Here is a 23552-nt window from a genome sequence, read left to right as displayed (position 1 = left end):
AAATGCAGCCGTCACTTTTGAAGATCAACTGTTTTACCTGGGCGCAGGCGACTGCTGCAGCATACCTGGCTCTTGAAGCTGCAATGGTAAGGGCTTCTGCTKCAGGTGAAATGAAATCAGGGATACGGTGCTGTTGAAGTTTTCAATTTGCATGTGCAGATGTAAACAAACCCCACCCTGGCTACAGCAATAGGACAGTGAGGGAATAAACAACATATTTGTTTGGTTCTATAAATATACCCGTGAGCAAGGGGTATTACAGCAAAAACTGCTCGTAAATAAAATTACAAATGAGCTGTGTGTTTGCTCAACACACACCTGCTCGCTCAGCTAGCTGTGCGCACGCACACAGCTCATCAGTGCTCAGCTGAGCAGCTAGAAATACCTAGGACAGGCGTTGGCAGTGATACCATGAGCCTGTCCCTTCATTTAAGATCAACTAGAAAACCTGAAGGATTTTGAGATAATAGTTTTTGTTGTTGTAATTTACTGTTTTTCAGTTTGATGCTCTCCAAATTTAGCATTTTTCACTACTCGGGATAGTATTACAAGTGAGCACGTTCAGGAATTACACCTTGGGGTTTTTTGGTTTGCTTTTTCTGCCCAGAAAACAATGATTATCATGTCTTGCTTAGAGGTTTTTCCTCCCTTCTTGATTTGTACCATAGTGAACAGAGTTGAAAAAAAACAGAAAGCAATCAAGAAAAATAATAAAAGAAGAATCTTCCTGGCTGTTCAGGTGAGCTGCTGTGCAGCTTCGTGACAGACAAAAGCAGAAATTGTAGATTTTGGCCGTCTAATTTGGGTCAGAACTCCGCTTTATTCCATCCTTCCTCTGATTGCTTTTAAGCGGCATCCTTTCCTCTGATTGCTGATAAGCGGCACAGATACTCAAGAGGAATTTAAAATCCACTGCAGAGTCACGCCCGATTGCTCCGAGAAGCCTCTCGCTCCCCTAAGTACCTTTCCAACCAACTTTTCCACTGAAGCGTTTAGCATGAGGGGTTTGTAAGCACCATCAGCCCAGTAAATCTGAAAAATAGGTTTTATTTTTAAACCAGTGGTATCGTGACATCTTATCTGGCATAACCAATTACAGCAAAATTCATGGATAGAAACAACAGAGCAGATCTCTTCTCTGCAGTACATCCTCCTGTGCAGCCGCAGGCAGCTGACCAGCACCGCACCGAAGGCAGGGAGTGCAGGAGTACAGACTTCCAATGAAACATTCCCACTCACACACACACGCACGCACCCACAATGTCTATATTTTTAAAAATGTTTAGCAGTATTTCCGCATGAAATCACACCGTAGCATCTACACATAAAACGGCTGATAAAAATAATCTTGTGGTAGGTTTACAGAGAATATCTACATTTTCCTTTGAATACATGGACTGCCAGTCCAGCAGAAAGGGAAGGTTTCCTGTCTTGATTCTGGTGGTCTGGGGAGAGCTCTAGCAACTGCTCCCTCCCCTCACCCCAAACATCTGACCTGACGAGACCGCTGGAAAGCGGCCTAGGAAGAATTGATGGCTTCTTTATTCACGTCCATCCCTTTGCGCTGCCTCTTCAAACACAGGGCAGAAGACGCTACACACTGTTTGTCTCCGTCCCGCAAGTTACGAGGACACGGAATACTGCAAAGCCTTCTCCTCACGTACACGGGTACGCAGGCCACACGGGAGGCCCCTTAGATGAACATCTAAACATGTCGTCTCCCCAAGTGCTGAAATTGGGCTCTTGTGCTCCCCAGGTACAATTTTAACACAAAGCAACAACAACAAAAAATGCTGAAAACCCCTCCCTCCTGCCAGTCTCTAATTACGGGCATTTCGTTCAGAGTCCTGTAAAAACCAGAATATTTGAAGCTTTATTGGATTCAAACATACTCCCTTCTCCCACTCCTCAGGCAGAGATCAACCTGCTAGAAAGCAGCCAAGCAGCTCTTGTCCGAGAGGGTAAAAGACCATCTAGTATAATACTATTCTTACTTTTATATACATATATATATATATTTATCTGTATATATATGTATTTATAGATTTAGACAGTGAAAGGGATTGTGGTTTTATGCGTGCCTATTTCTTTACTTTGGATTCCAACATGTCCTTTATTTAAAAAAAATCTTTTCAGGAAATAACTTAGATTCCAGCACAATATGCCAATTGTTTCTTTTGTTTCCTTGCAGAACATTTTTTTTTATATTTGATCTCACAAAAGGCTTCCATCCCAGTCTCCTTCTCCGAAACCGTAAGACCGGGATGAAGAAAAAGGTGCCTGTTTCTATGCTGTACATTCTGTCCTTTCCACGTCCAAGCCCTCCGAATGGCAGGAATTTCACAGCGAGCTGCAGCACAAGAGGGAGGATATTGGGATCTCATGGCACTGGCTGAGGTACTCCGTAAAAACGCTCACTGATGATTTAACTGCCCCAGTGCCATCCCCAAAAAGGAAAACAAGAACCTAGCTGCTCTACATGCACATACAGCTATGACATGCAAAAACACCTCACCTCTTAAAGAACAAAATACACAAACAGGTGGCTAGCAAGAACCTTCCCCAGGCTCTCTTTCCTGGGAACTAGCGCTGGGAAGCCTCAGAATGAAAGGAGGGGAAGAGGGAGAACTAGGGCAATCCCCAATCCAGGAAGAGACGCTCGGAAGGCTGTTTCCTGGTGACATAGTGTTCCTGCCTGGCTACCTCGGAGCCTTTTCCCCTGAAGACAGCAGGGTCGCATTCCACCCTAGACTTCCTTTCCCCTCTTTCCCTATTGGTTTAAGGCACAAACATATTTACAATTTCTACCAACCCCTGCTCCTGTTCTGAGACAGTCATCAGGAGGCCTGTACATTCTGCTGTACATGGCACCAGGAAAATCCGGATGAAAATCAGCCCCCTGGAGCGGCACGAGGACGCCCCTCAACCTCCCCTTCAGTCCCCAACAAAGCGGAGCACTCGGAGAGCGAAGCCCCTCTTTGCTCCGTACCTGCGAGGTTACGTACGGGCAGATGGCCCAACCGGCGGCGGCCACAGCTGCAGCGCCGCCCTGCCTGCCCGGCCTGGCAAACGGGCTGCCCGCGGGCACGCGCAAGGAGCCCAGCGCAGCCGGGACAGGGGTTTGCAGGCTCAGCCCGGGCTGGACACGGAATACACGAGAGCATGCAGCATGGATACAGAGAGTCAGCTCCCTCCCTCCCCCCCTTCAACACACACAAAACCCCTCCACCAAGGAGAATATCGTTGTGACAGGCACTTGGACAGTCGGAGAGTCCCCGCGGAAAGGCCTTCCCCTCACAGTGACGTGGGACRAACGGGAGCACACGCTTCCTCAGGACTCCATCTCCTCCTGGTCGAGCGGTGGTGGTATGAAGCTTATCACTTCATCRTAAGTCAGGCCTGGCGGGAAAGGAACAAAAACTTGGTGCTGTATTAAAGATTTATCTCATGTGCAAAAAAGAAGTGCAGTCATCTTAAAAAAGTCTTCCTAGCAATATGTTTCAAGGAAAATACGATTTAATTTAGAAGAAAAGCAGAATATATCACCTCAGAGATTAACCTACGTAACAAAAGATACCTCCAGAGCCATAAGGACATTTAAGTTTGAAACTATACGAGCAACTGTGTTATCTCCATGTCTGGATGCTAATAATAATTAGTCACCATGGATTATGGCAACTGTGTAAACATCATGAAATAAATTCACTCCGTACAAGGACTTTGCAATGACTTTTTCATCAGTTTCTTTTGGTCAGCTGTAACTTACAGCAGGTGCCACCAGAGGACGAGGCTGGCACTGCCCCCTGCCCCCAAGACTCACTTTTCCACTCCTCAATCTCCAGCTCTCTRCTTTCAAAGGACTGATCGTAGGGATCTGCCACGGGTTCGTCGTCAGGGTCGTGATACTGCGCAAAGTAGGCGTGAGCCAGAGCTTCCGCCGCCGTGATCCGCTTGTCTGTATCCAGCACCAGCATCTTCTCCAGCAAGTCCACGGCTGCAAAAGCCCCAAGAGAAAGGGACAGGATTTTAGCCAGGGAGCCGCGTGGCTTTTTACATTGAAATTAAGTTTACAAAAGCCCAATATATATGAGGAAACTGTGGTTTTTCAGGTACTCACCATCCCTAACTTCTTTCCCTCAAATCCTTTCTAACATATCCTATATATGTAATCCTGTATACCATATACTTCTCACACTCTCAAAAGGACCCATATCTCCTTTCCAAACTACTTTTGCAGTCAAAATAAAGCTCKAGAAAAGTCTCGGTATCCCAAGGCATGCCAAGTTCAAGCTCATCAACAACGTGCAAGACTACGAATGCCAGGAAGAGCCCAAAATGCAAAACACAAGCCTTACCTAGCGGATTGGCACCAATAAACACATTTTCAAAGTTCATTTTCGGCATATAAGTCAAAGACTGAATGTAGTTTCTTGCCTGTGGAAACAAATATTCTGTTGAGCTACAATATCACCCAGCCACCAAGACAGAGCTCACATCATTCCTCCTGAAGGATGCGCTGGCTGCATGGGGCCTGTCGTTTTAATTTGCTCTCCTGGTGAGTACTAAGCCCACTCACGTTACCTGTTCCTCAAGCAGAGGCACCAAAGATAGCAAAGGAAGGGCTCACGTGGCCTGAAGCTCATGCAAGCCCAAAGCTGCAGACGCAGAGCCCCGGAGCAGTGGCAGGAGCTGCCGGAGCCGAGGCCGGCRCAGGGCTCCGTGCCCAGGGGAGTCGGGCTAAGCCACCCACACGGTGCACCCCGACTCGCCTCCACATTCCCTTGTGCCTCARGGCCGAGTCTGCGCTGCCCAAACGTGCAGCTGGGCAGCAGGCAGTTAATGCCACCCCCCAGGTCACATGCGAGCGCTCTGTTTGCAGCGGCAGCGAGCTCGGGAGGTGACGACCTGCACGGCTCCCCCCTCTGCCCAGGTCTCACCTCATGGCTGGGCATCCTGTTAATGAGATAAGCAGGGGGGGTCCCCGTCAGACGCATGATCTGCTGAAGCTGGTTAATATCTTAAGTGCCTAGTCAAGGGCTTTGTTAAAAACAGTGCAAAACACCATTTCAAACAGAAAACAGCTGCATACAAAGCATCTCCTCTGCAAACTCCAAGGCACGGACCACACAGGCTGGGTCTTTTGTCGAATACTTGTACGAAGGGAACACTGAAATTACGGGTCACGTGCAACCACGTGCGAGCAGCAGCAGGACTGAYGGGCAGCGTTTCTGCCTGCCCCGCAGCCTTGCGGCAGGAGCCCTCCCCATCGCCCAGCACTTTCAGCCATGGGCCTCCGGCTGAAGCTACTCAAAAGTTTTCCTAGGCTGCTGCAGCCACAGACAACCTAGGAAAAYGAGTGACAAAAAATCTTCCCTCTGCCCTGGTTAAAACATCTTTCTTTTTCTTGCTGTGTAGTAAGTTCTTAAGCTCCTTATAGTGGAAAGTGAAATCAGCTCACAAGTGACAGCCCCTCTACACAGCCATGAATGTGCTCTGATAGGTGGGCGAGGTGAAAGAAGGCTATAAATGCAAAATTAGATAACATTAGCATTGCATAAGACAGAGTTAGTTGATGTCAGTGAACAGGACAGAGAAAATAAGAGCAAGGAAACTGATGCAGAGAAAAACACAAATGCAGAACTCACTACAGTGCCACCCTAAAGCCTCCTGAATACTTAGCAGATTTGCTGTCCTCATAGAACAAAGATAAAACAGAAACAGTACCTTATTGTATTGTTTTAAAGCAGACTCTTGACACAGACTTGACTAAAAATAATTCTTTTTATTGCCCAAGCATGTGCAAACCCATCTGGTGTTTAACCTGGTTAAACTTTAAGGCTTGGYCCCCCTGTACTTCAAATACCAAATACCCTTCATCGGAGTCCGGTAAGGTTAGTTCTCAGATGCCTTGAGCCACCTGCTTTACTCAGCTCCACTCTTCCTAGAGATATCCCAGTGCTTTTTASCCTGGAATGATATCCAGCAACTTCACCAATTCGCCCGGCAAGCTCTGGCTACCCTGGGGTTTTGCACTTACCACCACTACGACACAAGAAACATTACAAGCTGCAGGAGAGAATCTCCACACCAGTTTGCACTGCACTGATCATGTAGCACTGAGCAGCAAGGGCAGGTTGGGATGTCCTGCTAGGGACCTCTAGGCATGTTCACTGCTTGCTCCGCACCGACTTGTTCATCTGTCCCGTCACGGGTCCCTCGGGACCCCTCCTTCCTCTGCACCTCCCTGCCATGCAAAGCTAACTGCCCTCTAACACCTCCCCAAGACAACAACCCAGGAGCAACTCAAGCAGCACAGAAAAGATGGCTGGGCTGAAGGGGGTCGCCCTCGCAAAAGGATTCGCTGCAGTTATCCTGCTAAAAAGGCCCCGCACAACAGCAACCTTTAAATGCATGGCCTGATTGCTGATGTATAGATGATGTATATGGCAGACTCTATATTGTGTGCCTTGCGAGAAGGCGTCTGCCAAAGAGCACCAAAAGGGCATCTGGGATTTTACAGCACAACCCCAAATACGGTGGCAATGGCATTTCAGGACATAATCATACATGGATGTCAAGCACGGACCGTGCATGTTTGGAGGATGACACACTTTCTGCTGTTGAATTTCCCTCATCAGGAAGATTTCTGGGTAGGCAATCTGCAGAAGTAATAATTGAGACAAGTCTCAAGCTCTTAGTTGGGAAAAAATGCTTTCCCAGGAGCATCTGATGAGCTAATATATCATGAAGTAAAAACTCACAAACTGAAAGAAAAATCAAAGCAGCAACATGAGAATATGGGAGGAAGAAATCAGACCACAGGCAAAGTTAAGGGGGTTAAAGATCAGATAATACTCAGTGTATGGACTCAAAGACATCTAGGTGTGAGGAACGACAAAAGGAGGAAAAACAGCAAATCAATCCACAACACACTAGGGAGAGACTGCAGAGGGCAACACACAAACCCGGAGGCCAAGAGAGCAGGAATTACAATCAAAATGTAAACTCACAGACTCTGAGGAGATTTTCTTCAAAAGCTCAGGCCCTGGGGTTCCAACGAGTCTCAAAATGAGCTTCAACTGATCAATATCTAATGATGGACCATAAAGGAAAATGCTGGGACAAATCAAAATGAAAAATGCAAAGCATCAGCCTATTAACCTTGAGAAATAATGTCTGCCGGGACCGTCACTGCAACACCGTTTGAAGCACGCCGTATTCATTCCTCTTAAATAAAAGCGAGTATCCCCTTTCAGCAGAACTCCGGCTGCATCCCAAGGACGAGAGCACTTGGCTCCAAACACGCCGCACACGCGGAATTGGTCACTGCAGCCTTGACTACCGTGGAGCAGGAGGCCAAACCTCTGCCCCCACGAGGCGCCGGTCCGTGTGCCCACGTGGCCCTGCAAGCCCCCCGACCACAGTGGCTGCTCTCAGCAGCGCYGAGCTGGATTAGTGACAGATACAGGAAAGCAGAAGGCTAAAAGGAGCAAGCAGTAATATTAGAAAAAGGCCTTTGGTGAATATACTCTAGGATAATTCAGCCCTTATTAGAAATACAGCCCTGATCACCAGCTAGAGCTTTACTAGGGCATCTCCAGCTCCGATGGATTGGATGTTCCCTGGCACGCGGACTGGCTGCTGGAGACCAAAAGGGCAATGCTGCCAGCAGAGGGTGCCCACCCTGACCCGCTCCTACCTGCTAAATAAAGGAACTAAATAAATACATACTGGGATACCTAACAAAACACAAACTTGCCCCAAATCCTTTAAAGTTACAAATCTAATGCTCAAGAGAGCGGGGAGACACAAGGTAAGTTTTTAAAACCATTACAAGAACAACACCCTCCTCTGAATCTCTATCCTCTACGCTGCCCTTAAAACGCACTAGGGATTGCAGTAATGTTCCCCTATGTCCTTAACATCAAACCACTTAGCTGTTCTCCTTTCAGTAAAAATAACCCACTTCCCAGATATTTTCTTTTTGGGAATTCCTGCCTTTCTGATGCTGTAAGATACAAGTCCTTGCAACAGCTTTTAACTCAGATACTGCAACAATTCTCTGCCTGCTTCAAAAACTGCCTCACAGTGACAGAACTGTGTTTACGTGAAACCCTACCAAGGGATTGGTTTTCAAAAGTGTTTTCAAGAGCCYGTGTGTTCTCAAAAGCCAGAGTTTCCATAATACTGGCAAATTGTGTGTGTAGTAATAAACACCTTGCTAAATCTGTTATCTTTTAATGTAAAACTTGCTCTACAATTTTACATCTAAAAGGAATGAACCAAAAAAAGGGAAACAGCACCTGTAAGAACACCTGGACTAAGTTCTCATTCACGTCTGAAGTTAAACATCTTCTTAAACACTCAAAACAAGGCTAGATCCTCTTTATCTAGCTGGATTTAGCCTAAATGTCTAACTCGTAATCACCGCCACTTGAAGCCAGCGTATCTCCTGGTGCAGAAGAATCCCCAGCGGGGGCTACCCAAGCCCTAATTAGCTCCTTGAAATTGGCTTTTCCTCAGTGTGTTACAAAACAGCCTCTGCACCTTTCACCAATTCTTGTGCACAACGCAGCTGTGCGAGCCTGGGACTGCCCACGTGCCTCACACCTCACTTGAAATAGTTAATTCTTCTCGAGGCATTTCAAACCCACATGCATCAGGGATGCCAGCAAGACTGCCGCTCAGCCTGCTCCCGCTCTCAAGGGATTGCCTGCTCTTGGGACGCCCTCGTGCCATGCTCTTTAGGCCCTTCTCAGAAAAGGGAAATTAAAGCCTGACAGCAGAAGGGCACTGCCCAGGCAAAGCACATCCAGACCCAGCCATCAGCTGCATCTAGTTTGGGGCCTGACCTCTACAACCTGCTGAATGACTGCCGACTACAGCGCACTGGCGGTCCTGGGAAACGAGCTACAAGCAATGCAAGGCAGAAACGTGTTTAGTAAGTGCAAAGCAAACGAGCAGAAGTGGTGCAGGGCAAAGGAAGCAGCGCAGCCAGCCTCGGTGGCCATCGGCAGCTGCAGCGGCCCAGCGGCCTCCGTGACTGCAAGTGCAGGAACCGGATTCCGTCACCATGAGCCACAGGCCTTGCCAGGCTGCCAGAGCCGACCCAGGCAAGGCCAAGTTGGAAAGGGGCTGTAGGAGGCTCCCTGAGCAAGAATAAGCGAGAAGAGCAGAAGAATATGGAATTTCAAGCTGCTTAGTTATACTGACATTCCCATCCTACTGCGTAAAAATAATGTTCTTCACACTTTAAACAGTCAACTTAAAACACACAGAACAAGAAAATGGGCTAAACTCAAAGCATGACAAGTTTTAATTTTATGTTGTTATTTAAACATAACTCCAATGGTTGCTTGAAGTCAACTTTCCTGCTCGTGTGAATCATTCATAATATGAGAGCTGTAAGAAAATKAGGAATACACATTTTTAACACAAACAAACTGATCCTGGCCTAAGATAGCACAATAATTGTTACTCAAAGGGAAGTCTCTAGCTAAGCCTGACATTAAAAACATGGAGGACACCGATTTTCATCATCTCAGCTCGTTTCTGACCCCCCCAAAAAAAAAAAAAAAAATTAGTTTCTTTCCCACAGCCCTGCTCCTCTTTACCTCCAAGCACAGGTTTTAACAACATCCRCACTCCAACTTTCATCCGAGTATTGCTCTGCGACATACACATCACACGAGGGATAATTCCCATTTATTCACAGAATAACCCAGACACACTGCAATAATCCTGGACAATGAGTCCCAAACGTGTCACCGCCTTTTTGCTAAGAGCACCTACAATTCTTCAGTGATGGTCACGGTCACGATCTCTACTAATTAGCTTGTTCAGACAGTAAAACCAGGCCACATTTAGTTCTATCAGGGCATAATGAGCACAGCCACCAGAGACGGTCCCCACCAGCGCTAGGACTGCCCGGGGTACAGCCTGCCTGGACTGAACTACAGGCCACGCTGGCACCTCTGGGCCTGGCAAAGACACATCTGATGGGCTACAACTGGTAGGCAGAGCTGCTGCACTTCCCTGCTACATCACACAACTGCTCAATCTCAATTTTCCTTGCAGAAAGAAATTAATATTTGAATCACAGAGCCATACAGGTAAGAGAATGATTGTCCTGCACATGCTGAAAAGCATCATCTAGTCATTCATTTGGGAAAAAAATCTAAGCTCTAGACTTGGAAGATGCGCAATCTYGAGACCCAAAGGTAGCAAGCACATCGCTCTCCATAGCTCATGGAGAAAAGTCCTTTCCAGCTTCAGCAGCATCTAGGGCACCCAGTCCCATTGCCTTGTTCACAGCGTTAATCCCCTACAGCTGCACTGGGCTGGGACATCCCTGTGCAGCCACCAGAAGCAAGACCCACATACTCGAGATGTCAGTGTACAGATCCCAGGCCCAAAGCCAGCAAAGCCYGAGGACACTGCAGGACGAGCACAGCTGGTTGGTTCAGCTGCASCAAATCCACAGGCACAAAGAAAAAGAGCCCCAAGGTACTCAAAATGCCCCAAATCTGGAAAATTGCCCAAAAGAAAGCCTGCATAAAGATTTCAAAGAGCTTCCCAAGACTGAGAAGTTGGAGCCCAGCATTATCTTACTTCTCGTTGTATTTAGAGGTCAGCAAACGCGGAGCGAAAGCCGACGGCTCGTGGCCTTTAGGGATCCTTGGATACACAACCAGGGCTGCTCTCACCATCCTCACCTCCCACGTGTTAGTCCAAGTGGGGGAACTAATAACTCAAGCACCGAAAGGCTCCTCCACCAAAGGGAGGGGCTGGGCTGAAAGGAATATACTCAATTCACATTATACACACACACACACACACACACACACACACAGTCAAGCATTTATTAGACATTGAAAATGCCACAGGAACTATTTTATTTACAAACATCAAGTCTTAAATCCAGAATATCACTGTTAACCAGGGTCAAATCATGTCTACAATTTAAAAACTTTGCTAGGACCTCAATGGTTCATTTCTGCTTTTCGCTCGAGCCAAATCATCCCYGCTAAATCAACTGATGAGAATTAAGGCAACTTCTCACAGCTTCTAAGCCACTTCCATGTTAGCTCTGCTTCTAGCACTGGCAAGAGAAAAATACAGCAAAGATGACCACAGAGCAGAGCACAGTGAGTTCAACAACTTTGGAGCGAGGACAAATGCAGGATTTGCAGATGGAGACAGGCAGAAAGAGAGGAGAAAAAGGAATAAAGCTGAAGCACGCTGAAAATAAGAGATGAAAAARGTGCCAAGACTGGAGTGAAAGTCCYTCCCCCCAGCCCYYGAACAGGTTTGTAACCTAGATGCTTTCCAAAAGGAACACAGTAAAGACAACTTCAACACTTGCTTTCCTTTGAAACAAGTGCTAACATATTTGATTATGTTCTTAGTAAATATGAATATGTTCAAATAAATAAATTGTGATTGAAAGAATACTTTAGAACAACATTCTGATCAAAAAATACCATCTTCTCTGGCAAATAAAGCCCAGATTATAGGCAACAAAAAGTCTCTGCAGAAGTGAATTATCCCTATATATTATGCAGCTGAACAAACTAAAACTTTCAGCATTAAAGTTTGCATCAAGTCTTCATCCTGATTTCCTGGGGAAACTGTGCGCAACCTCTAGAAACGATGATTGYTCCTCAGTTATTTGCCGTAATGTCCCAGCCTGTCCCCTTTGGCATCAGAAAGGCTGCTGAAAAGATTTTCTATTGGCCTGAGTTTCCACACCAAGACGAGCGTACAGTGAAAGAGGCACAGAGCCGACTGACGCATGGAAGCGGAGCCTAAACATCTCGGAGCGATCCTGGCACAGAGCAGCAACACTGCAGGGTCTGCAGATCTCACACCTCAACACGAGGAGAGGTTTCCCCTTCCCAAAAACGATCCTTCCCACTTGCCAGAGGCCTGAAGCATTAACGAATTAACAGCAGACAGAAAACTTTGTGTGGTTCTTTTTTTTTTTCCCCAAGGAAACTTAAAGAGCAATTAATTTAAATAAGCTTAAATGAAACTAATTCCCAGAAACAAACAGCACAGGAGCAATTCTAGTGATGCTAACAGACAACAGAAAGGGAGAGCGTTGCCTCCTTGCGCAGTCATGATTTCATGTGCAGTAAGAACTCACCTCATCAAACTGCGAGTAAAAGAAGTTGTTAATAATTTAAAAAAGTGGAAAACAAAAAAAAAGTGGAACTCTATTTCCTTGAGAAGTATGTGAAAAGTTAAGATCTCTAACTTACTTTTGAGGCACGATATATTACTTTTAAAGGATACGGTCTGTACCGGGGAACAACGTTCTTCCAGTCAAGAGTTCAGCCATAATGCAGCCCACTGACCAAATATCAACTGAACAAAATAAAATAAAAAGAAAATGTAATGCAGAAAAGCACAGGCTTAACAGAGCCATCCTATTCAACAAGTACAAACAACTTTGTTTCAGCACCGTAAGACTAGAGAAATACAATCTGAGGCACACTGCAAACTGATGCTGTTCAGTAAGCCCTTCACCTAAAGCTTCTCCAAATAACATAATATCAGATGAGGTAAATTCTCTTTCCTGAGCACAACATCCACTGGACACCCAAAGGCCAGGCAGGAATCTACAAAGTGGAGGAAACAGCCACCTGCTGAAGCCAGCTCTGAAGCACGAGCTTGACCTTACATAATGACCACTAACTCCTACGTTACAGATGACAGAAAAGTCCATACACATATAAGAGGAAAAGAGAGAGAAGAAAAAGCAGTAAGATGTGTAACCAGCACAGCACATTCTTTTCTTTGATTCATACAGAGATACTCTTGTATTAGAGCAGCTATTCCCAGAAGTCCTGATGACTTTTTGCTGGCTGCTATTTCAAAGGACCAAGCTTAAGGAAATCGTGCGAATGCTGTCACAGTGATTCATAACTTATGGCTATTAGACTGTGGACAAGATACATAATGCCAGGCCTTCCTTCCTTTAACCATCCTTACTGAATTTTATTTACTGAATTTATGCAATCAAATGCAAAGGAAAACACTCATAGGACAACCTCTTTTGACTTTAAACTCCAGAACTGAAAAGCTTTGTACTAGTTAAAGCTGTTACCTGTCTGGTTATAATGCATCCAGTTTAGCATGATCTCAGGAGCCCTGTACCACCTGGTGGCCACATACCCCGTCATCTCATCGTCCGTGTGTCGGGCCAAGCCAAAATCCAGGATCTACGGAATAGAAAGACAGTTGCCAACTGCTGCAGCGGAGCAGTGCCAACTGGTTAGAGCAAATAACTAGACAATTCTTAGCCCGGGTGGAGGAGAGGTGGTACAACTGCAAAAACAGATTATGAAACTGTTTCACAACCTGTTCAATGACACTTGCCTAGGAAAGCACAGGATCTGACCATCAGACTTGCATCTGAACACCTTAACCATAAAAGAACTAAATCAAAACTACAGCTCTTTCTTTCATSATGATTCATTAAATGCACACAAATATATATAGAAAGAAAAATGAATTCTGCATAAGCATCCTTACAGCTGGAAAAGACATGATTAATTCAGAGCAAAGTATTTCCATGACAAATTATTTTGTTCCTTTAATTCAAAGCGACATCCACAAGGCATTCACTCAAAGCCCAGTCAAAGCAGCCACGCTGTCATTACCTTCAGCTCACAGTCTTCATTTACAGCTAGGTTACTAGGTTTTAAATCCTAGAAATCAAACAACATCAGCATTAACAGCAGAATGTATGTCACTGCACAAGCTTAGATAGAAGGTAAGAAAGAAGATAAGAAAGTAGATAAGAAAATTAATTCACATATGGAAAATAGATTGTAGCTGGCTGTCAATATCAACGCTCCATACTTGGGAAAATAATTTTGTCTTGGAGCCAGCTCTCTCTTCCACTGTTCTCAAGGGTGGCATTTATAAGCAAAAACAAATGAAYGGCCTATCGTAACATTGCTGTTGCAGATGCATAAAACGCAAATAGAAAACCTATTTAAAAAGAAGACAGACAAGAGAGGCAGGAACAGAAACTAAGGATTTTGATAACCACTTCCTATCTGTAACTACTTGACCGTTCAGCTGCAGTAATTTTCAGATTTTTTCCCCTCARTTCTACAGTTGCTACATTGTCAGGTTCAGTGCTACGCTCTCTAAACACACCGGTTCAGAATAAAAAGTAAACAGGATAAATACTCACTCTGTGTATTATGTCAGCTGAATGGATGTACTGCAAGGCAAGACGACAGATTTTACATAGAGGCAGGAGCACAAGTAGCTTCTCATTTTGTCACCACGCAGCACTGCCCTGCCCCATCCCACACAACTCGGACAGTATAGCTTGTTTGAGAGGGAACCAAATACAGCAGGTGCCTCTGGGTTTCAAATACGTAGATGTTTCAGCCTCTCCCTACACACTCTGGCACCAAAGAGACGGAGAGAAGAGGCTGAAGGAATGGAAGATGCACAAAGTCGATTAAAGGACAGCATCATCCATAGTTTACCAGCTTCTGCCCCTAGAAACATACAGGACCATCTTCATAACTTTTACATATCTTTACCGAGACAGAGGGCAAATGAGGCACAAAGAGCAATGGGACAAGATTATCCTATGATACGTTAGAAAAATTAATAGAAGCTCCATGTGGATAGGAATCTCGGAGGATATGAATCTCATCAGGGATTTCAACCTGCCATCAATGAGCTACCWACATTCAGAGATGACCGACGCAAGTACCTTCAGTCCCCGAAGAATCTGATATATGAGGAACTGCACGTGGTCATCTGTGAGTTTCTGGCATTTCACAATGTTGTTCAGATCTGCTCCCATAAGGTGCGTTACCAAATACCTGCAAATGAAAGAAAACGCAGGGGCTGTGAAGCAACCTCTCCAATAGGATTAGGATGGACGCTGCTTATCACTCTCCAACAGCCGAGTCGGCTGTCCCAAAGCACAGAACTGAAGGAAATACAGCTTGTGATGCATTAAATAACATGGCACATCAGCTCCCTGATTACTACAGCACCAGGGAACAAAGCGCAACTGAACAAGCGTGAGGAGTCCAATAGTTTAGGATCTCCCATCTTTGGGGCTAGATTTCAGAACTGTTCGAGAATAAGGGCAGATAAAACGATGGTGGCAAATASCCCTAGAGCAGTTTGGGAGATAAAAGGAAGATACAAAAGGTGCTTTGTGCCAGTCTTCAGAAAAGTTACCTACACATCATTGAATTCTTCTAGTGACTTGGCGGGTGTGAACACATCCAACAAACCAATCACCTGGAAAAGAAAAGGTAAGGTGAGAAAGTTCCTRTGTTCATAGTATGACACAATTAATAGGATCCTTAATGCAATAGAAACTATTAATTCCAATAGATTCATCTTCATAGATTTATTCCTACAACCTATAGATTCATTTCCAGTTGCATAAATCATTTGGATAAAAAAAATAGTATYCAAACAACATGACGAACAAAGGTTTGACTTCTGTGTAAAAAAAAAATACATTTAAAGTATCAAAAAGGAGGCATCACAAATCCATGCAACCAAAAGCAAGTGTTAACACTGGTTTACAATGCCTTATTTCTAAAGTCAACTAAAATTTGCCCAGGAAATAAATTTTTCCAGAAAAAAACATACACCAAAAGCAGCTTGCTTCCTACTCTGCTCCCAGTTCCACCACAGATTAGACGGTAAACTATGATTTTTTTTCCCCTCATTTGTACTAACACCTAGAAAAAAAATCAAGGATACAAGCAACGAATAATAATGACTATACAAGAAAGCAAGTCAGGAAAACAGTGCACCAAGGACCTGATCTGCAGGATCAGCTGACAACTTCACTGTCACTTGTGTTTTCTGCCCTAAGAGCACCTACTCCACAGTYCATTTCCCAGTGGACCTGTTTTAACCAAAAAGAGTAAAAAGGTTTGAACGTGTCACTTTGGAAAATACTTTTTTTTCCCACTAGTATCTTCCAAGTCATTTACAGCACTAAAAACCATCTACTTGGTGGATTAAAATGGTTTTAATTCACTGGGATGTGCTTCTAAAACCTGCTTTCCTTCCATTAATAACAAATAACACTTTATATTCTATATTAGGAATATATGAGATAAAGGRAAAAGTTCTCTTCATCCACCTCCAAAGAATCCCTCTTCCCATTTCAGGTCAGCATCTCACTGACTCGGATACACATCGCTTTGCTCCCAAGCACTCTTTAGCAGCTTCAGTGTGACTAAGAAACTAACGGTTGCATTGCTGTGGTTTCCTTTGGCACCATGCAAAACAGTTAATTTTAAATAGATAACTGAGGACAAAAGTTTGATGGAGCCTAGAAATGTTTCTAGAAAAAAAAGAAGCAGGTGGGATAGGAAATAATAAACCTCTGTATAATCTGATCTGCATTGTCTATTACAGATTGAATGCTTAGGAAGGAAACTGAAGAGTGAAATCACCTTCCTGCCTCTGTTCATGCATATCACTAACTCAATTTCTAGACAGACATTTTCTTCAAAATCTAACATTTGCATCCATCCAGTACAGTAAATTCTCTTATGGTTCCTTTCCAATAGACTTTTCCATATCAGAGTTTATTTACAGAAAAACTGACCATTATCCACCCAATTTATCCTGGTAAGAAGAAAGTGTTGCTATCCAGATATCAGTTTCTTCATTTATCACTTTCATCTTGCTCTGCTACTGTATCTTCATCAAAGCTTCACAAACACTCAAACAYGGTCCTGCTGCAGTGCATCACCGACTCAATTCAAAGGAACTGTGGTCGTCCCCACACTCAARCCTACGTGCCACCCTTTTGCTTTTTCCTCGCAGCATCACAAAGTTTATGACCTTCATAGAGCATCAAATTCAAGTTGCCTTTCACATCCGCTCAGTGCTGTGCTTAACAAACCACCTAAACAACATCCTTTCATCCCTTATTCTCAAAGCTATGTAGGCTCCTTGCTACGCTAAAACAGAACTATTAACGAATGTCAAACTGCTGTAAAACCAGTTAGTCTAATTGCCACCAGTTAACCCCAATAGCTTAGTTAAACACTAACGCTCTCCACTTTTATTTTTAAACAGAATTAGAAGCTTTCCTCTACACCTGCTTAGGGAGGCTCCCAGCCAGCAGAGAAGGCTCAGAAAAAAAGATTATCAAGGGAATGGGAAACACTATCCTACTGTTAAAAAAATGGTAGCAAATACAATATTCCTGCATCCAGGCATTACGGAATTGTTGTTGGGTATTTCACATAGCACACCAAATCTTCCAATTATATTAGCCACGCTAAAAATGCCCAGATGATTCAAGGGACATCAATCCGAGAACCCACAACACAGAACTGCCTCTCCCACAAAAGTAGGAATGATGAACAGACCATCCAGGGGRAACCKTACCAGGAAAYCARGCTTTTTTTTCCCCCTTTTTCTCCCCCTACTAGCTAGAGATACGATAGTGCTGGATATTTAGGCAGATGCTCCCTGGATGGTCTAACTTTAATTCAACTTTTCACAGCACCTTCTTCAACTTACGTTTTCATGTTTCATGTGCTTAAGCAGCCGTAGCTCTCGGTAGGTCCTCTTGGCATGGATGATAGACTGAAATGGTCGGGACAGCTTCTTCACAGCTACACGCAACCCCGTTTTGGTGTCAAAGGCAGAACTATAATTAAAAAAATAGCAAAAAGAGATACTTATGAACACTTCAAAACCCCCAGATTTAGCAAGAATCTGGAAATCAAGGAACTAAACCCCCARATTTAGCAAGAATCTGGAAATCAAGGAACTAAGGTAGGTATTTAGCTGTGAACTAAATTGCTCCTCCTTCTTGTTTCCTTTGATGTTCTTATCTAAAACGAGCTCTGGCTTGTCCAAAAGGAAGGAGGAGGAGATGCAGAGGATGTGAAATCAAGGCTGCGCTGTACGCCTGATACCAAGCAGGGAAAGTACGAAAACAGAAAGTTAGAGACAACGTTTGTTCATTTCCTGCTGCATTTTGATTCAGGTCAGACTCCTAATATCATTTAAAAGCAAGTATGCACTAGTTCTTGATAAACATTAAGTGAAAGGAAAAGCCTTATATTTATAGTGTATGAGGTAACTCCAGTAAGAGAAAGTCCAGTACCAAACACGGGGGGGGGGGGGAAATCAGTCATAGAACAAACCCCGAATTCCGCATACAAATAAATTTACAATGGTCATTTATTCATAAAGCCAACTAATTGAACCTAACTTGCAACAGGCACCTTACCCCAAAGCGGTACAATTTCCAGTTTGCTTTATGAGAAATAGGAGAACTAAATCGTAAAATACAAACTTATTTCTACAAGGCTTCTCCCAGGCTCTGCAAGAGAATAGAAAAACCCATTGGGTGGCTGTGATGGAAAAGGGACATCTCTTTCTGCATGAGGGATGTCTGTGCACACACGGAAGAGAGATGAGAACACAGCTAGAACACGCCTAGAACATAGCAYCAAACTGCCATAACTGTGCAAGTGATTTCACATCATATTTCTTCAAGAAYACACAAAAATCTGCTGTTTTCTTCCTTAGATGGGTTACCTTCTAGACCTCACTCAGCCTGGACAAACAAATTATTTCAAATTATCTACCAAGTTTTCATACACCATTAGCAAATGTCTCTATTAAGCTGCAAACATGGCAAAAAACATTGAATGCTGTTTTTTAAGCTTCATGAATACTGCTTTGCAATAGAAAAAAAGCACATTTAATTCAAGGTCTAATTGTATAGCTATATTTTAGCAATGCTCAAGGTGTTTTCGAGGACTTGCTGCAAAAAGAAGATTAGTCATCATAGTTCAAGCCAGAATGTTGTGAATTAGTCATGAATCTTTAGAAGCTTTCAACCATTTCAGCTGCAAAAAAAAAGAGCATAACAGACTAGTATCTCTCATCTTGAAAAGCAGGGGATTCCCTGCATGTTAACCACCCTACCAGCTACCATGTCTAGAATCAAATTTCCTTCTCCCTTTCCGCAAGATTCTCTTTAGAAATTTCAGAAATACAGGATGTAACACAAGTTATTTGCGAACCATTTGGGAGTCACATCAAGTCATCAATCTGTAACAGTCAAATTACAAGGAGAATAACTGAGAAATTAATCCCTAAAAATTACCAATATCTACCTCATCTCTTAAAAGGCAAATTTCATGCAATTTTGTCACATTTAACTGACTTCAGCCTTCTTAAACGATCCATAAATGATTCTCAATTCTTCCCGCTTCACTGGCTAGTTATGGCTAACACAGGATTCTCTCYTTTCACCATTAAAGCCAAACGTAAAAAGCCCAAATAGTCACAAGTATTGCTCGTCAGTAATATGGGTGAAATTACATTAGGCATGAAGATAATAATTTTGAGGACTAATACTAGGTCACCCCATTTGTCTCCCAGAAGTATCTTGTCTTTAGAATCCCACGTGCATATTTGCCTTCCTAAAGTTTGAGCCTGGATAAAACAAATATTCAGAGCACATCCAGAAGCGCCTATTGCTGTCTTGAAGTCAAAAGAATTTTAAGCTGGATCATATTCAGTGCCTAAACATCTATATCCCTACAAATGAAGGCATGCCGAGTAATTTCTTGCCAATACAGATAAGAGCCCAATGGTTTGTAGAAGTACAGAATGCAAAAGCCACACAGGAGCTGTCATGTGGGGAAATACGAAAAAAAAAGGCAACACTGAGATGGCTTTCAGCACAGACTTAAAATCAAGAGCTGGWTTATACTGATCATATTTCAGCTGAAAAAGCCCAATCGGGTAAAAATGGCAGGACCCACAGTTACAAAATCCACGTGAAGCAAGATCAACACAAGTTCAGATTCATCTGAGCTTCCATTTTTATGACTTGTTATATTCTAGCGCACTGTGGCACACAAGGTACTTTCACCTTGCTCACAGTAAGCTGAAATTACAGCTCTGAGCTCAACTTAATTCCCATCTTGCTAAAACGGGTTGCTTTCACTTCCATCACCCTACTTGCATGTGTTCTGCTTATATTGCCCGTATGTCTACCTCACACTCAGAGCTATATAGCTCTTCTCCAGACCATTCTTCTGCATCAACCACACCTCACTGGAGAGGCAAAAACCTGCCCCTCCAAACGCACACCGGCTTCAGTGGCTCTCACACGCTTCGGTAAGGGATTAAGTCCAGAGACGCATACTGGTCCAAAAGATCTGCAGAGGAACTGTTATCTCAAAGGTGCTACTTTGGGTTGTCCTTCATTTTCCCCAGTCTAATGTTTAAAATTCTTCTATTTGTAGTATTTTTCCTTTAGTTAAAAAAAAAAAAAAAAAAAGAGAGAGAGAGAAATGATCTCAGTATTTTCAAAACACCCAGGAAAGCCAGAGTCGGTGTCAATACTCAGATATTTGACTCACAGCTAGGTAGGGGGAAGGAAAGCCTATTATTATATTGTAATCATTTTTAACCTGTTTTTTGAAGAATTATATAACCTAACAGTCTATCAATAAGGAAAGCTAAAAAWTTCAAAATTCTGGGGAGAAATAGGTCTCCATGTTCAATTCCTTTCCAATAAATAAAGCCAGAGGCCCTGCAAGGCAGCTTACAGAGCAGTTATAATACACAGATGTCACGTAACACACCAACAACTGCTGCAGAAATGTATCAGTCAAGTAAATACTTCAGAGCCTASCGAGTTGGCCTTCAAAACGTGTTAGCAGCTGACTGCAGCGTGGCAGGACACCCAACTGCTGTCCTAGCTCAGAACAGGTCACATTAACGCCTTTTGCACTGACTTCCCCTAACATATGCAGAAATGGAGAGATCCTCTGGCTAAACTGTGACTCACACATCAACCCCAGCTCCGTTCAGCAGCTTCCCACTGCAACCTGCTGCAATTCCTAAGCCCCACCTTGGTTACAAGGCTAGTGCTTTGGGAACCCACATTTGTTCTAAAGCAGACCTTGTTACAGATTTTGAGTAAATGTTTTTGTGCAAATCACTGTTATGTGATATGCAAATGTGCTGCAAGGACAAATGCAATATTCCATACAACAAATGTCACAATCATTATTACAAGCGGGGAACAAGCTGAGCATATGCATCAGCTTTTCTCAGAGTTTTGGAGCTAAGCCCCTACTTGCATCTCCACACAGTCTAAAGGTTCCATTTGCTGGATCAGTTATTTATTTTTGCATTATTTTCTTCCCCACTCTCTAGAAATCCCTCACTTTTAACTCTTTCACCTTGATAAATAAGCAATATCCTATTATATTCTAATACAATGATGTGGTAGACACACCTGGAAGTATGTTTAACCATTCAGTTAAGGGTGATTAAAGCCTTGCAACATAAGTGTACTCCCAACAAAACTGTTTCAAATGAAGCTAGAGACCTTTTTCCTGGAAAATGAGGGAGGAGAGGAAGAAAAAGAAATCTCTCTAAAGGGATAATAAACAGAACAAGTCATTTTAGAAATATCATCAATACCATTCATCACCATTTGCAGCTTAACAAGATTAAGGATCAAAGAAGTTTTTATATGCAAGTTTTACTTTAATCCGGACTTGCTTTTCATGCTATTCATCTTTCTGAACTGCTTCTTTTCTGAAATATAAAGTTTTAGTACAAAAACATCAACATGAAAAGACTCATGTGCCACATTTCTGAAATTGCTTCCAATGAAATTTGGTTTCATCTGGCCTGAATGCAATTGCACAATCTTTTCAAGTTTTGACACAGCAAAACAGGAAATTCATGATGCAAACTCTTCAGTTATTGGTTGTGAAAACAAACATTGGAAGTATTAAAAGCACAATGGAGAGAGGGGGAAAAAAAAAAACCACAATGTGGGGAGGAGGGAAGAGAAGAGGAAGGGGTTAGATTGTGCAGGGTCAACCTTACAAATACAATGCACATGGCACTCAGCAAATTAACTTCCCATTACACTGTTGATTTATGAAACTAAGTGGTTAAGGGAGCATTTACCAGCTAGGTCAGTCAGGCCCTTCTTCAGCAGAACTGAATCTTTCTACCAGTCATAAATAAATAAATAGGCGAATATATTCAGTTAATGTTGCTGATAGAATGGTTTAGCCTTTGTCTTTTATGAAGTGCAAGCCTTGAAATACTTGCGGAACATCAATTTTAAGAATACATATCAGTTAAACAGAACGGACAATTTTGGTATCTTAAGCTTGCTGTATTAAAGTCAGCAGAGAACTCTATTTCTGTAAAGCTGCAGCATGTGCAAAACATCTCTTTATTAGCACAGCTTCGGTATGCATTCCTCTTCGTGATATTCATAATGTGATGCATAAGTGGTGTTCATGATGTAGGGTTGCACGTTACGCTAATGAAAAAACATGCAAGTCTGCTCAAATAGAGCAGCAAAGCAGCTGCACAACCACTACAGGCCTCTGTGAAAAAAAAACGGCCACAGTTGGACAGAGATTAAAAACTAGAAAAATAAAGAATTTCTCAATAAAAGGACCCATCAATCAACGAATACGGCTAAAGTCAGGATGTCAAACTGATTTAAATCTATCTCCTTTAAGGGATGTAGGTTAATTCACGCTTAACGAGCCAGCATCCTTCAGCAAAGCTACAAATTACGGGAACTTTGCAGGATTTCGCACGTGGAGCCTGTCACGCATTTCGCTCGCCTTAGGTAAGCGTTAAAACCCCTTTTCGCTCGCAGGACCCGCACGGTCGTGCGGGGCTGGCAGCTGCACTTGGCTCCCGTGAGGCGGCCCACACTGCAGTAATTCTGCAGTTCTACAGCAAGACGGCGAGTTTGCTCTGTGATCCACCACAAGAATAATATTGACATCCATAAAGCTACTGCTGCAAGTCAGGGATGCAAGAAAAACACCCTCGCAGGCCCCTCTTGCTGTCATCCCTACCAAGAGATCCCAGGGAAAATACGCAACTGCCTCGACCATAAGCTCTCCTTCCAGCGCCAGAAACCGAACGTGCACTAAGGAACCTGAGAGGCCTGAGAACGGCCGGCCGCCCCAAGGGGCTCGTCCCTGCAGCAGGGCACGCTGCGACCCGCACATCGTGACTCAGAGCGCAGGGCCACGGCTACCGGCCCCGGCAGAGCCGCCGCGGAGCCACCTGCCACGCGCTGCAACGCGACACGGGCCACCCCCCGGCCCGAGACTCACCAGACGGAGCCGTAGGCCCCGGATCCGACCGGGGAGAGGTTCTGGTAGCGCTCGGGCACCTCCCACACCGTCTTGTTCAGCTCCTGCCGGTAAAACTTGGGCCGCTCCTGAGACATGTCGGCTGCGGAGCGCGCCCTGCCCGGCGCGGCGGCAGGGAGGCGGCTGCTCGGCCCGCGGCTGCGGCAGCAGCTCTGGCGCCGCCGGCACCTCCAGCGGCGGCGGCTCCTTCCTTCCTCCTTCTCCCGGCAGGCGGGGGCAGCGCCAGGGCCCTCCCCTCGCTCGCTCGCTCCCTCCCTCACGCCGACCGCCTCCCCGCCCGCCCTTGCGGCGGGCGGCGGCGCCGCTCTCGCCCCTCACGCGCTGAGGTAACCGGGGCGCCGCGCG

At 44.3% G+C, this 23552-nt stretch overlaps 1 protein-coding gene across 2 annotated transcripts; it reads right to left on the bottom strand.

Annotated features, from left to right (window-relative positions):
- Positions 1-1248: 1248 nt before the first annotated feature.
- MAPK14 (mitogen-activated protein kinase 14) lies at positions 1249-23402 on the bottom strand. Of its 2 annotated transcripts, none has more exons than XM_026053258.1 (12): positions 23169-23402; positions 17548-17677; positions 15230-15288; positions 14747-14858; positions 14210-14239; positions 13668-13715; positions 13112-13226; positions 12298-12369; positions 7011-7090; positions 4356-4434; positions 3821-3994; positions 1249-3399 (listed from the first exon to the last, which is right to left on the bottom strand). In XM_026053258.1, exons 1-12 carry the CDS (start codon positions 23282-23284, stop codon positions 3332-3334), a joined length of 1083 nt encoding a protein of 360 aa, XP_025909043.1. In that variant the 5' UTR covers positions 23285-23402; the 3' UTR covers positions 1249-3331. The 2 variants fall into 2 exon arrangements, with proteins under 2 accessions (XP_025909043.1, XP_025909044.1); XM_026053259.1 differs by lacking the exon at positions 7011-7090 and adding an exon at positions 4938-5017.
- Between the last annotated feature and the right edge of the window lie 150 nt (positions 23403-23552).

The sequence above is a fragment of the Nothoprocta perdicaria genome, unplaced genomic scaffold, assembly GCF_003342845.1.
Source record: "Nothoprocta perdicaria isolate Ctin4 unplaced genomic scaffold, notPer1 scaffold_97, whole genome shotgun sequence".
Lineage (NCBI taxonomy): Eukaryota > Metazoa > Chordata > Aves > Tinamiformes > Tinamidae > Nothoprocta > Nothoprocta perdicaria.
Note: the sequence above shows the minus strand (reverse complement) of the source record. Positions and strands in the feature narration are given on the sequence as shown.